This window comes from Falco peregrinus, chromosome 3 (genome assembly GCF_023634155.1).
Source record: "Falco peregrinus isolate bFalPer1 chromosome 3, bFalPer1.pri, whole genome shotgun sequence".
Taxonomy (NCBI): domain Eukaryota; kingdom Metazoa; phylum Chordata; class Aves; order Falconiformes; family Falconidae; genus Falco; species Falco peregrinus.
In genome coordinates, this window is record NC_073723.1 from 106,841,731 (window position 1) to 106,856,588 (window position 14,858).

At 46.8% G+C, this 14,858-nt stretch overlaps 2 protein-coding genes across 3 annotated transcripts; one reads left to right on the top strand and one right to left on the bottom strand.

Moving 5' to 3' along the window:
• Positions 1-6,769: 6,769 nt before the first annotated feature.
• C3H1orf174 (chromosome 3 C1orf174 homolog) lies at positions 6,770-10,186 on the top strand. Its single transcript, XM_055799542.1, has 3 exons — positions 6,770-7,056; positions 7,773-8,270; positions 9,016-10,186. The coding sequence occupies exons 1-3, from the start codon at positions 6,817-6,819 to the stop codon at positions 9,124-9,126; spliced, it is 849 nt and encodes a 282-aa protein (XP_055655517.1). The 5' UTR covers positions 6,770-6,816; the 3' UTR covers positions 9,127-10,186.
• Positions 10,187-11,087: 901 nt separating this feature from the next.
• DFFB (DNA fragmentation factor subunit beta) lies at positions 11,088-14,854 on the bottom strand. Of its 2 annotated transcripts, XM_055799540.1 has the most exons (7): positions 14,709-14,854; positions 14,509-14,635; positions 14,191-14,379; positions 13,400-13,479; positions 13,031-13,201; positions 12,702-12,802; positions 11,088-12,225 (listed from the first exon to the last, which is right to left on the bottom strand). In XM_055799540.1, the coding sequence occupies exons 1-7, from the start codon at positions 14,820-14,822 to the stop codon at positions 12,009-12,011; spliced, it is 999 nt and encodes a 332-aa protein (XP_055655515.1). In that variant the 5' UTR covers positions 14,823-14,854; the 3' UTR covers positions 11,088-12,008. The 2 variants fall into 2 exon arrangements, with proteins under 2 accessions (XP_055655515.1, XP_055655516.1); XM_055799541.1 differs by lacking the exon at positions 13,400-13,479 and having other exon boundaries at positions 13,031-13,167.
• Positions 14,855-14,858: the final 4 nt, after the last annotated feature.

The following is a 14,858-nucleotide window of genomic DNA, read 5'->3' on the forward strand; positions in this document are numbered from 1 at the left end:
TATTTAATTCTGATTCTGTTCAAGTATTAAGCACTATGAGTGCATGCAGAAAAGAGCCCTAGAAACTCACTGCTTGTGAAGGAGTTCTCAGCTGAGGTCTTTGTCCACTTACATGATTAATCTGTCTCTGAAGTACAGCTATCACACCCCGGGATAGTGTCTGGACAGTCACACTACACTTGCTTTACAGCATGCAAGCGGTACGGATGGCAAGGCACACAGCCGACCCTGCAAAGAGGTGGAAGATTACTACAGCGCTGTGGCATTGTGTAAGGGAGCTGCTCCTGGAAAACCTGCTTCAAAAGAGTCAATACACAGGAGATCCAGCAGCAATTTCTTGATGGAGGCATGCTTGCATGTAGGAAATACTTAAACAGATTGTAATGAAGGTCTGGCTTCATTACTGGAGCCTCATAGGGCTGATAACTGAATCGCTCCTGTTGCACTGAAGTCCCCAGTTGGAACGAACGCATAAGCACACAGCACTCTAGGACACTGGAGCAGTTGTCTTAGCATGAATCCTGCCAGTGGTACAATATTGCTTGCTGTTGCATGAACAGAACATGTCTCCTCTGATTGTTTTTTCCTGCTCTTTTGAGATAGATGCTGTCTGCAGATCCCCACTGGTAGAAGGTCTTCTCTGAGGTACAGTTACAGCTCTTTACATATAACCTCTGGCACTGGTAATGGAGGGGGGGGAGGGAAATCTAAGTGCTTTTTGGATGAAGCTTGCTCCCTTTCTGGAATGAGTTTGTGAGATGGGACAAAAGACTGACCTCTGTGGCCTGTTGCATGGTGCTGCTCTAGGGTGTTCCAACTGTAATTAACCTTTTCTAAATTGAACTGTGATAACATTCCTGGAGTGGCTTAAACTCCAACTCCTGTAAGATACCAGGGGGAAAGATGCCTCTTCAGGACAATGCTGACAGCTTTTTGCTCTGCTAAGAAGGTGCTACCTGGCCCAGCCGCCTTCTCCATCTCAGATTGTGATCACCAGTGAGGACTGCACCTCCACTCAGGCCAGCTCTGTCCTTGGAGGTATATCACTTGTCTGCCCAGCAATTGGTGACTCTTAGGAGCCAAGAATTAAATTGTTGAGGGTTTATAAATGTTATGTATTGAATTATCACAAGATAAGTGACAGAAAATGAGCAAGAGTTAATTATATGACAGAGAGGGAAAGTGCTGCTGCGTAGTAATCACTTCCAAGGCAAATAGGAATATTTATAGACTTGGGACTGCAAAACTTGCCACTGCATTCTGACATGACATGTGCTACTGATTCAGAGCAACACTTGAGGATGGAGCTCTGACAGTCATGTGGGCCACAGTGCTGCTAAAAGGTAAGTCTCATATCAAGCTGGGTTCAAAGGCATGTGCTAATGTGACAAAATCAGGTAAAATTTGGTAAAATCAAAATTTTAAAATATCCTGGTGATCTATTTTCAGTCCCTCTTTAGATTCCCTATCTCTGTTGTTTGCTGAGGACCACTGCAGCTGTGAGGGCCCACAGAGATGACCTTCACTCCAAGCTGCCCCATTGCACCCAGCCACTGGTTTGGAGGGAGCGGGTGCCCCATGTCCCTTCCAATGGCAACCTGTGCACGGCTCTGCTGGGCTTGGTCACCTTCAGGCAGCACTTACTGCCGCCTTGTAAGGTCAGACATTGGGTGCATGCGTTCATATCTTGCGTCTCCTGTGGCTCCTTGTTGTGCAGTGTCCCACGATGCTTCTGCTCCTTTCTGTGGTCCAAGCAGAGTGCTGCGACGTGAAGAAGCTGGGGAGGGGAGATGAACAGAGTCCTGGGGGTTTGCCTGTGTTGAGGGGTAGAAAGACTTGGAAACCAATAAATGGCTGAGAGCAGCCACCCTGAAGTCACACTCCCTACTTTTTCCTGCCTTGCTCCCAAGGATTATCCCATGCTTGGGAGCAGTTGTGAAACAGAATAAATCCTTGGTAGGTATAATGAGGATACCTCAACAGAGCATCATTCTTTCCCAACAGCTTCAGGCTTGGCCTGTGCTATTTTTGTGCTGCTAGCAGGGACTGACTAATTCTGATGGGAGCAGAAAGAATTTGCTATTACCTGCAGACAATAGAGGGAAGAAGATAATTCATTCCCATCCCAAAAGCAATCTCTGCAGGCGGGCTTTGAGACAGGTTTCCAACCATCTCCCTTTGGAGACCACCAAGCAGGCTTTAAAGAATCCTTTCTATTTTTAGCAGCAACATAATAGTGGTGGAAATTTAATAAACTTTACCATCAAATATTTATCCCATTACACTGGCTTAAGTAATTTAAGCTGCTGAAATCAACATTGCGGTTTTATTTTTAATGACCCTTGTGTAAAACAGCCTCTTCTGTCATTGTCAGGTGTGTATGGAAGAGAGCTGCATTTACTCAAAGAGTTTTTAATCTCCTCTAAGCAACGTTTAAAAAATGTATAACACTACCTGTCACTGGTAGAGAATCCAGCTATGGCTAGGCAAGCCTGATGTTCCCTGGCACTTAGGACAGAGGAAGAGCATCTCTTTTTTTATGTAATCTAAGTAGGCAAATAATGCTGAGTGCACCCTGGGTTCAAATGCTGGACAGAGTTCAGCCTTGCTGAATGCAATGTTCCCAGCTTGTCCCACGGACAGCTGGGCCCGGTGGCAGTGCCAGGACAGGCCGGGGAAGAGAAAGGGCAGGGTGGGCTGGAGGAAACGGGCAGAAGCTCTTGGCTGCCTGAGATCCTTCCCCGATGGGAATCGCAGACTCTCAGGGCTGCCAAACGCAACGGCTCCAGCTCCCTGCGGTTCCCCAGCAAAGAAGCCGCTCCCCCGGCCACTCGCGGGAGGAAACAAGGGCTCGACGGGGCGGCGAGCCCGTGCCACGGTAACGGGGCAGCCACGGGGGGTGTCCGCGGCCGCGTGAGCTGCCCCTCGCGGCGGTGCCCACGCGTGGCCGCGGGCGGCGCATCGCCGGTGGAACACTGACCCCCAGCGTCTGGCGGCGGCTCAGGCCGGGTGCTGCCCCGAGCGGCCTGCCCGCCCCGGCGCTGGGCCCAGTTCAGCCGGGCACCTGGGAGCTTGCGCACTACTGGGAGATGCTGAACGGGGAGCAAAGGTAAAGCAGGCTGAGTTTGGAAACGATACCATAATCTCTGTAGCAAAACGATAAGGAAAAGAGGAAACCGGTGGGAAGAGAATGCTTGTTTGCATGACTGCGGCTAAAGCAACTATTTAATTGAGTCAGGAAAAGTTTTCTGTAAGCTGTTGCTTTTTAACGGTGAGGCTAAGTCACCACAGTCCATGTAATCAGATTCCCGGAGCAAAGGTAATGATTTGGTCTCAGAAGGATGCTTTGTGCTGGGAGAGACGTACTTAGGTTTTGTGAAATGCTTTAAAAATCAATGCTGCTCAAAGCAATTAAAGTCTTTGGAAGGGCAGGAAATCTTGGCAAACCAGGTACTCCAAATTCATTGGTGGGTGTTTGCAGAGTGCTTTGAAAAGGATTTGCCATGTAAACGCTGGAGATGGTTGCAAAAGCTGGGTAGGGGCACCAACAGCAGGGAGGATCCGCTTGCCAGCAGCAGGACCTGGGCAGAAGTCCCACAGCTCCAGCTGTACCCACCCCAGGGAGGTCAGTGCCATGCAGCTCCTCAGTCAGACAAGTATTACAGCTCACCAACTTGAGACGGATCCTCTGTAGTCTCCGTTTCTCAGATGTCCCTTAAGGTTTTTCTTTAATGAATTTCATAGTTTTTCTCTTTGCTCTTTCTTGCAAAGCCTACGTACTCTGCTCAGTTGTGTTAATTAATTTCTTCAGATACTGCCTTTCCACATTTGGTTCTTGATAAGATACCAGGCAAGAAATCCAAAATAAGACTCAAAGAGATTTCTCACATGGCAATCATAAAGTTTCATTATGTATCATAAATTCCCAGTTATTTCTATGTCAGGGCTCCCTAGTTCCCAGTGTGAATACTCCTCAGTAATGAAAATGAAGGTCTCATCCAGTCTGAGTGGTGCAAAGGTACTCAAGACAGCAGTGTTGAGGACAGCTGCATCGGAGGGTTGCATTGTTGAATGTTTTAGTTCCATCTGGGATACCAACTTATCAGGAATTCATCCAGGAGACAGTGCCTCTGGGAGCCCAAAATTGGCACTTCACTGTCATTACGCAAGTTGGCATGACAACATCGTTTGACAGGAGAGGAGAACAACAGCTAAAAAGCTGTGTCTTCAAATCTTGAGTGAAAGACTACTTCATACCGCTGGTGCTTGCTCTGCTGGGGAGGCAGAAAAGGCGGTGGGGAGGAAGGATGCCGCAGCATGGTCTAGCAGGGAGCAAGGCTCCCTGTGCCGCCAGTTATTAGGAAGCGGATCCTCCTCCTGCTTTCTCTCCAGGTGCTGCTAATGAAGAATTCAGCCACCTTCACTAAAAATAACTTTCCTGTAGCAGGAAAAGACCAGCCAGTGCTCCTGCTGGATGACGGTTTAGTTTGATAGACCTCGCATTCAACATTTAACAGCCAGTATGTTTACAGGCAACATTTTTTTTGGCTGCTGTCCCTGGCATGTCACTAATGTTTAGCCAAATGAACTGGGAGGATTATAACAGACAGGGACACTGGTGCAAGTGACAGGCGCAGAGACAAGTGCTGCAAGAAGCTAATTTACACATCGAGTTTCACAGCCTGAACCTCCCTTCCTGCTCAATAAGCTCATCAGCTGCTGCTTTATACTCGCCAGCCAGCTTTCATAAAAATGAGGGAGCTCACAAAATCTTTTTTTCTTTTTTTTGCCTGCCTGCTTAGACAACAGATTCTAATAAAAACCACTTCTTAATATTGTTGAAAATAAGTCCTCTTTTATGTGGAAATGTGGATTTAATGTAAATAGTTTGTGCTGCTCTGATTCTCTTTAAGAGCTGCTTGGCTGTTAGCAGTCCCTGTGTAGCCTTTCAAGTCACTCCGGAGACACTGCCTGCTGCTGAGATGTGGACTGCTCTCAGAGGGGATCTGTGTTCCTGCTTGCTTCTCCCGGAATGCTCTCCGCGCTATGTGAGAGCTGTTTTCTCAGACAGGGATCAGCCACATTTCAGAAAATGCAACAACACCTGCATCTGCAAAATTGTCACCACTTTCTCACAAAATAACGTGGTCATAGGGAAGAATGCACTGACAAGAGCTCTTCAAGGGCACCCTGGCTTCATCTGCCTAAGTTGCTTTGTCCTTGAAAGTGTCCAAGACCACCCCAAACAGTCCCGGGTGCTTGTGGTTGTGTATCTCCTGCTCCATGTGCTGCCACAGACTCTGAGCTCACGTCTGTGCTGGGTCACCAGAGCACAGAAAGCTGCTTCAGGCTCAGCGACCCCTGCCCTCATTGCTCAAACACCCGTCAATTTTACAAAGCAGCATAAAGAATGAGAAACATATCGTGTGAAAAGTATTTCTTAAAATTTTCAAAATTCTTCCTCTATTTTCAGTTCATTGGGGAAATTAAAACCACCACCAAGTTTTCCAGCTGCAGAAATGCTGTTCTTCAGCCAGTTCTAGCCCTGTTCTGTTTACGAGAGAGAGTATAAGTTTTCACTGCCTAATAAAAACAATCATCTGTATTCTGTGGCTGCAAGCAACAACACTGTGAGAGTGGAGCAACTTGAGAAGCTTTTTGAGGAGAATATGAATTACCTCAGCCAAAGAACAAAGCACAGAAGGACCCCTGAGCACCAAGAGAAATTGCAGAACAACGTATCCGGCATGTCTCCAAACCTCGGCAGTTTAACTGCGAGACTTTATGCTTTTGAGAAAAAATGTCTTACTTGAATATTCCCATAGGTACGTTCTTGCCACTTATTTCTGCGGTAGAAATTGTTGCTCATGTTTTTTAAGGCCGGAATGAATGGACAAGCGTTTTATCAGCTAAGCTGGATTGAGAAGCACAGGTAATATCCTCAAACCACTGAGACTTGTGGTATGGCTCTGCAATGAGCAAGAACATTAAAGGCTGCTATAAAGAAACAAGCTCCTGTGCCCTCAGCCGGACAGAATTATAAAAATCCCCACAGCGTCCTCAAAGCACTGAATTAACAGAAGAAAGAGCTGTAGTTTAATGTGATGGATAGAGCCCCTGGGCTCCATTGCAGCGGATGCTGCCGTCCGTCCTCCGGCGCAGACCGTCAGGGCACGCAGTACCTTCAATTTCTCAAAACGGGCAAGTGTGCTACCTCGCCTCCCCCAATAAAATAAGTGAAGATAATTACATACTTAAATCTAGGTGTCGGGGTGCTTTGCTACACAGAAATTCATCTTGTTATCTTCAGAGTCCTTGAAGTTAAAGAGGGATTTGAGTTACTGACATAATTTGTTCCCTGAGGGCTGTGGAAACGAACTGAGAGGCATATCTGAATAATAACTCCCAGACCGCACATCATACAACAGGAGCAAGCATCGCTCCAGAAGGAAGACACAATGGGAAGCAAAAGATCTGAAGCGTTTATAACCTATAGAACGATCAGGCAGAATTTGTTTGGGTTTTTCCCCCAGGCAGCTGCCCATCAGGGAGATCTGGAGGCAAGCTCCTCTGTTCTCACTTTGCTAAAGCTTATTTTAACGTAAAGCTGCCGGTGGGTGAAAGCTGGGCGATGGGCCCGGGCGGGCCGCCCTGCTTGCGGCAGGCTGGGGCGGGCTCCCGGCCCCGGCCCGTCCCACCACCGAGCGGGGACGAGGGCTCCCTTCGCCCGCCGTTTTGGCCCGGGGGCCGGCCGGCTGCCGGGGAGCCGGGCGATGGCGAGGGCGGGCAGCTCCTCAGGCGAGGAGGCTCCACAAGATGGCGATCGAGAGCTCCCGCGCTCTCCTCAAGATGGTGGCGGGCGGCTCGGCGCGGCGGGCGGTCACGGTGGGCCGGAGCCACACGGAGACCCATGGCCCGGCTCTCCCACGGCGGCAGCGGCCTCGTGGGCGCTGTGTGAAGGGGTCCCTGGAGGACAGGCCCTTGGCAATCGCCTCTGCTGAGCCCACGGGGGAAGCCCCTGCGGCGGCCCGTCGAGGGCCGCGGACAACGAGCCTGGTAAGAGAGCCGGGGCCTGCGGGGAGAGGGTTCGGGGGAGAGGGCCGGGGGGAGCGGGAGCGCCGGGCCTGGGGGGAGAGCGTTCGGGGGAGAGGGCCGGGGGCCCGGGGGGAGCGGGAGCGCCGGGGGACCGGGCCGCGGCACTGCAGGGGGGTTGCGGCTGATTATTAACCGCGACAAACTGCGCGTCACCGTGAGGGAATTCCCTGGTAAATTTATACGGTTTTTTGCTTTTCCTGCTTTCCCGCCGCTTTGTTAGACACCTGCGTGCAGAATACGGTGCGGGGGCAGGTTTGTGTGCTACTAGGCCGGATTTTGGATTTGTTACTGCTGAAAGGGGCGGTAGGCCCTTAGTATGCCGCTAGCAAGTGGTGGGATGCTTGGCTGTACCAGTCTGCTGCTTGAATTGCCATCTACCACATCCCTAAGAAAATACAAAAATGCCAGTTAGACATGTACAGTGCTTGTTTATGCTTTGAAAAGCAGCTTTCCACTGGTGATGGACTGTTTAGTGTAAGCTATCTGCTCCTCTTTTCTTCTTTTCATGTGCACTTGCTACTAATTATATTTTTAACAATATAGCTTTGGATCGAGGTGCCGCTCACTTGATAGAGCCCTTCAGTTCCACATGCAGCCTTGCAACTAAAGAGATGCAGTGATTTTATTTTTCTTTATTTCAAGTAATCTTATTTAGGATCTTACCTTTTTTCTAACAGCGTTCTTCACATGAAGCAGCTGACAGACCACCCTCAAAGAGGCAAAAATGTGAGAAGAGTCTAGTAAAATCAGAACTGGAAGGACTTGAGTGTGGAAGTGGAAGCCTCACTGCATTGGGGGAAACGCTGAAAACACGTGATGGGGATGGACATTCAAAAGATTCAGGAGATCGTGATATAACTCAGCAGAAAACAGGTGAAGACATTCCAGAGACTAACAAAGAGAAACAGGAAAAGGAGCATAATGTTTCTCTCAAGCCACATTCAGTGAAATCAAGCGGTGCTCCATCAAAAATGGATGATGATGAAAATCTGTGTCATCATGCCTGCACTGAAGAGGAAAGCAGCTGTAAAAGTGTACTTTCAGATGGGCCCAGCTTGGAGGATGCAGATCTCCCAAAGAAGCCAATACAACTGGACAATAGTGCTTTCTTGGATGAAGACAGCAACCAGCCAATGCCAGTGGACCGTATCTTTGGAGATGTTGGGGTTTTGCAGGTAAGATGGTGACAGTCTCTTCACACTTTACAGGCTCGGGTCTGTTACCCTGAAGTCTTGCATCTTCAAAGTTAGGCTAGCGTCAAAATTGTAGGCAAACTTGACCAGTATCAGTAGACATCTGGACTCATATCCCTGGCCCCTAGACAGAATTGTCTCAATCAGAGATGAAATTAATTGCCCAGACAAATTAATTTAAGATGTAAAACCTCTCTTACTTAGATTACCTAGTCCAATTCCGTATGACGTACACGGCTATATTCTGGAGACACAGCATTACTGTCAAAATAGTTTTTTACTGTTTCTTAGTAGCGATTATTGTAGCTCTTTGGCAAGGAAGCTGGATTCTGGCCACCTCTGCTTTCACATTGATCAAAGACCAGAGCTTTAAATTCAAGCCCCAGGTCTGCCTTTAGTACACTGTAACTTTGGGCAAGTGATGCTGCCTTCTTTTAGGTGTTTCATGAGGAATGGTATTTAGTGGAAGTAGTGTGGACTTGTTTGTGGAGCATTTCACCCTCTCTGTATCCTTGAGCCTGCAGATGGAATGCCAGCCCTCTCCATGACCACATACCCTCAAAGTCCCTCTGCTATAGCTATGGGTTTATGCCACCACTTCCAAGTGAAGAGGTGTGTGTTGGTGCCTTGTGTCTTGGATGTTGAAGTATGTGAGGTGTTGGAGAGGCAGGAGGTCTGCCGTTTGCCACAACAGACTTTCCTTTATGATTTTATGTTTTTCTTAAAGGATCTCCCAGCAGTTGCACTCCCAAGCACAATGATGAGCAGGCGAGAATCCAGAAAACTGCATTTTATTGCAAAGGAAGATGAGGAGGAGGAGGAAGAGGATGTTGCCTAACAACAAAGTGTTATCAAATTAAACCTTTTTCTTTGCAACCACGTAATGATGGTTGGTTATGTTCCTGACGTAAGGTGTCTGAGTTTGCTTTTCTGAGAGAGAGGACTGGTAGAGTTTGTTTTTCTGGAATTGGCAGAGACAGTATTCTCCCACGGTTATCTGGGGCAAGGCAAAGACTTAACTGAATTTTCAGCGAGTTGGAAGTAAATTGTAATTTATTGTTTTACCTCAAATACTTAGGAAAAGAACAGGGAAAATATAAGTTCTTATTGCTTTTTTATATATAAATTTGAGACCCTACCTGGGGTGAACACTTGGTCTTGGTCCTTTTTTAAAAACAGCCAAGAAAAACATGTTAGAACAAGGGCCTTTTTCTTTTAATTCTGCGATGTCTGCCATTGCAGCATCCAGATAGTGACACGGCCAGTTGACTGCCCAGTACAAAGGGGGACACTGGCCTCTGTTGTGCAAGTTGTGTTGCATTGTTTACTTCTAAACCAGAACCAATTAAATATGTAAAATGCAGTTCTTCCAGCAAAACACAATGCATGGATGTTTGTGTGAGTTCAGTGTTGTTAATTCGTGGAAGTTGAGTGCATTTTTATTGCATGTCAGTTCTCTGAAGGACCACCACGTAAAGCTGACTGCTCCCTTCTTCCACCAGACCAGGTGTCAGCATTGCTTTTTATAATGGTTGTGTAATGCAGCCCACCACAGTATTTTCAATTGACTTCAAGGGTTAGGAATAAGAATTTTGCAAACAAATGCATTGGTGGTGATAAAGGAGGAACGAAATCCCATGTCGGACTTGATGGGTATATGAATGAGTGCTAAGGATATGGGTCAGTTCCCCAAACTTGTGATTTTGACCTGCATTTTCAGAAAATAATGAGCAACTTCAGATTTCAGGAAGTGTTAACTCACCCAGTGTTTATAATACTTCTTTGAAAGTGTGATTATGCCATAAGCTTCCAGATCTTTATTGTTACAGTTTCTTCTACATTTCTAAAAATATAAAGATGTTATCAGCAGATGGTTTAAATAAATATTAATTTCTACAGCTATAGCCTGTTAAACATTCAAAAGTTGTAAGCCAAACAAATTGTATATGCATGACATGTTAATTTATTCACATTTCCACTCTGGCTGATGCACTGTTTCTGTCAACGGTATTTTTTGGCTCCTTTTCACTCTAATTCTGTAACACAGAAAAATCTAATCTTTTAATAGCATATTCATGGTTTTCAGCACAACTCCATCTTGAAGTAGCTCTCCCAGCTTTCCTTAAATGCCATATTTGCTACTGCCTCTTTGTAGCAAATATGCCTTCACACACATTCATTTTCATTTCAGCACTGTGCAAAATGGTGATTTTGTTTGTAGGAAGCATGCCGTACAGATGACATTGTGTTTGTCATCAGAATGTTAGCTGTGATGCCTTCCCCAATGTCAAAAGAGTGTCAGGTGCATTCTAGCTTAGTTACCGATGACGTATATTCAGTAAAGCAATCTGGAAGGATCGATTGATTAAATGCATTGGTATTAGAAATCCCATCTTTAAAACACACAGACTTACTTTTCGTATTGAAATGTTTGGGAGGGGGATTGAGTGTGTTGTTTAAAAGTAAATCAGTACTCTCTGCAGCAAAGTTCCCGCATTTCCAAGACATAGTAAGGTATAGGTCACACAGCAATGCTATTTTAATACAATTCTGTGTGGACTAGCTGAATTTACCCAGGTGAGAAAGAACACCAACAACACGGTAGAAAAAAAAGTCTACCCTAGAGATCAGGGAAGTTATTTATGTAGCAGAAAGTAGCTAGTGTTCCATTCATCAACGTGTTTGTTTCCCTGTGCCCAGTCTTCCTAGCCTGAATTGGCCATGCTATATTACACCCAATTAACCACGCATGCACTAACCACGCATGCACCTCTGCTTCCACATAAACACAGAGAAAGATAGTGGCGATTATATTTATTTTTTAAAAATTCACATCATTTACACTGCCAGTCCTTAAGAGTTCAGTTGCTATCAGCTGCTATTTAAAAACAAACTAAAAAATCAAGTAAAAATTGATCTATTTGTATTTTGTTACCGGAGGTAGGAAGTGTCTTACAAAAGCAGTATTCTCTAAAGCAGCAGGTAAACATGATTATTATTATTACAGTAACATTGCTTGTATTGCTTCAGGCAAACTCCAAGCTAAAGATGCAGAAAACGTTTGAAAGGAGAGGGAAATGAATTGGAAAGATGACAAAGAACAAAAGTGGTAAAAGCAAAGACAGAAAGGGCCTTGCTCTTCCCTCTAGGAGATGCACAGCTAAAGCACCAGTAAATAGAGTGGTTGTGGATGAGCACAGGTGTTTAGGTACAGAGGAGCCAGCCGCTCAGTCACTGAATTGCCCCTTGGCATACCTGAAATACAGTGGTTGTCTGCTTGGAAAAGGCACAGAGCAACAGAATTATCCTAACATATTCTTTGTTTGGCTTAATGGTCAGAGAAATACTACAAGACCCCTTCTTCAGTTCTTAAGAAATGTTTTGTCCAAGTTTCGTTTCCATGTACTGTGAGTTTTGGGCCTATGTTTGTCACAGCAAGAAGGAGATCGTAGGGCATAATCAGTGCCAGCCTCTGACCTCATTTTTATACCCTGACACACATCTGTTTTACTGCACTTAACACAGTGTGATCTAAGGAAGGCTTGCAGTAAGTGAGAGTAGAATTATGAACGTATGCTTTTAAGACTGCAGTTGAATTACTTGGCAAGTCTCTTTTGCCAGAGACTTACGTAAGTTCTTGTTTAAGAAACTAGAGCTATTTAAAAGTGATACCACATGACATGATTTTGAAAAAAGCAGAAGTCAGTTCCAGAGATAGCACTACGAAATCTTGTGGTTTTGCTTCCTTTTTCTGTAAATTTTAGTTTTGTCACAACTGAGATTATGATTGGTTTTCTTATGGCAAGCAATATGTACAAGTTTTAAATTATCCACTGTAAACAGCAGCTGATAGAAATATTCCCAGTTCACTTCTCTTCCATCTCGTGTTTTGACAGCTTCTGCCAGTTCTGGGACAACAGCACGTTTCTTCTCTATTCTATAGTACACAAAAGAAAACAATATTGCTGTCAAAAGCTTTTTCATAATAATCAAGCCGCCATCTTCTTTTAGAGCCAGGCAGAATTTGAATTCTTTCACCGTAACTAGGTTTATAATTTTTTTTTCCTGAGGACATTAGTTTAGCAAATCCTGTTTACTTCACAAGTACACAATGCCTGAAAATGGGCCTGGGTTTTTTTGCCACAAAGGATAACATGGTGAGGAGGGGTACGTTCTCATCCAAAGAAAATGTGAAGGGAAGCAAAGCAGCTAATGAGAGACATTATAAATCTGTCTTCAGGACTTTATGTTACTGCAAACAGCTGCAGCATCCAAGCATCTTTTTATCACAATGCACTATTCTTAGGGGAACTAACTGCACAGGGCAGGGGGTAAAGGTTCAATGGCTCTACCTTTCCTGCCTAAGATGAAGGGCATGAAATGGGTAAGTGTAGATTAATACTTTGTACATACATGTGATCCAGATTCCAGGTACTGAAGAGGATTCTGCTTTCCCTGTTACTGTAGGGGTTGATTGAATGCTTACATGGGCAGTCATCTCTGTCAAAAGGCCCCTGTAAATCAAGAGGGCTGTGATGACAGGTGTACTGCCTGTCACCCCAGCACAGCGCTCCCGTTTGCTAGAACTAACCATAGATCGTGGAAGCTGTGACATCACCCAACCGAACTTCACACTGTGCTACACAAGCATCCATGTAGCTGTTCCCTTTGTCTAACAGCACTGCAAGTCACACCACCGCTTGTTGGAAGCATGACTCTGCTTTAGCAAGGGCTGAATGTACCTGACAAGAGAACCATCCCTCCATAGTGCACAGGCGGACTGCTTCCTCCTCTCTTCTGTCAAAGTAGCATCCGTTGTATTTCACAGATTTCAGTTTGTCTGACATCAGGTCAATTATGCTTTTATATGCATCTCTTGCTGTAGGATGAACATTTGAAATAAAACTACTAACCTAGAGGAGGGGTAAAAAAAAAAAAAACAACCAACCAAACCAATCATTCCATGGTGTCTACAGCAGCCTAAGGCTCTTCTCTACAATCTGTATGTTGCACTGTAAAAGTGTTTTTACAGATATATACACACACATGTGGTCACAGATTTACTTTTACTAGCAGCTTGAGACAAAGTTACTTCAACAGAAACTTTTTACCTCTTTCATGTAGCTTCGTATTCTGCTTTCGCAACTGTATCGCATATAGCTTGATTTGTTCTTAAAACGAGACTCTAGACCTAAAAGCAATTAGATTGTGTTGTAACCTAGCACTTGCAGTGCTGTGCTTCTACCTGGCTGGAAACTTACCCCTTTTCATTCTCCCTTTTCACAGACTCAGTATGCACAGGTTTTTTTTCTCTTTCCCATTTTTATTCCCCTAGTTCAAGACTACCCTGCTTTTGGCACTTAAAAGGACCATGCAGAGCGTATGCAGCGAGAGCAGTAGCTGATATTATAGATATTAAATGTTACACGTTGATGTGCATACACAGAATACTAACAGATGATGAAAAATCAAATTGTTCAGAACTGCAACAATGACTTGGGAATAGGAGGGGGACCTTGCAAAGGAGGTATAAGGAAAACAAGGGAAGATTTGCTGGCTCGTATGGGCAAATTTCAATATGCTGTTAGCAAACTTAAAGTACTGCAAATGCAGACCTGTGTTAATGGGGAAAAATTTGTTCCAGAGTGATCTGGGATACAGCGATAGGGAACACCGTTTTTTTACCTTTTTCTGATAGCAGATACAGGTATATTTTCAAGAAACCTAGAAACGCATGCTAATGTAAGCAGTAACTAATCCCCCGACCAGATGCCAAATCTCACTAGGCAGAAGGACTCCCACATTTTTAAACTCCTTTAAGAACAGTAGCCTGGCAGAAGCGACTCTGGAGCAGAGTGCGACCTGGTGCCCCGCCGCAGCTCCGGGCGGGCGGCAGCCGTACCTTCGAACCACTTCTTGTCGTCCTCCTTGTCCTCGGCCAGGATGTTTTCGCTCAGGTTGTGGATGAGATCCGCCAGCAGCTTCTGCCTCCTGGGCGCCCGCTCGTCGGACAGCAGCTTCTGCGCCGCCTCCACTACCGCACGGCTCTGGGTGCAGGAAGCAGCCAGGAACCGCTCGATGTCGCTGGCACCTGCGGCTTGCGCGGGCGAGGGGCTGAGGGGCCGCGGTCGGGCCCCGCCGCCGCCGACCCCCCCCCCGCCCGCCGCCGACCCGCCCCGCCGCCGGCCACCCCCCGCCCGGCCGGCCCCGGTGCACTCACAGCCCTGCCACGTCTCCCCGGGCCCCAGCAGCACCAGCTCCGTCTGCGGCGGCAGCGTGTGGAAGTAGCTCTCGCTCAGCTCCGTCCCGTCCTCGCAGAGGCAGAGCCGGCTGCCTGCCAAGGGAACCTGCGCCCCGGGCGGGTGAGAGCCGAGCCGGCCCCCCGCCCCCGCGGCCCCGCGCCGCGCCCCCGGCCCGCACCTGCAGCAGCCGGCAGCCCTTCCGCAGCAGCCCGCGCAGGCTCCCGGCCGCCACACCGAACTTCTGCGGGCTGCCGCAGCCGCGCAGGCGGAAGGCCCGCAGCCCCTCCGCCATGGCCCCGGCCCCGCCGCCGCCCGGCGCGCATGCGCG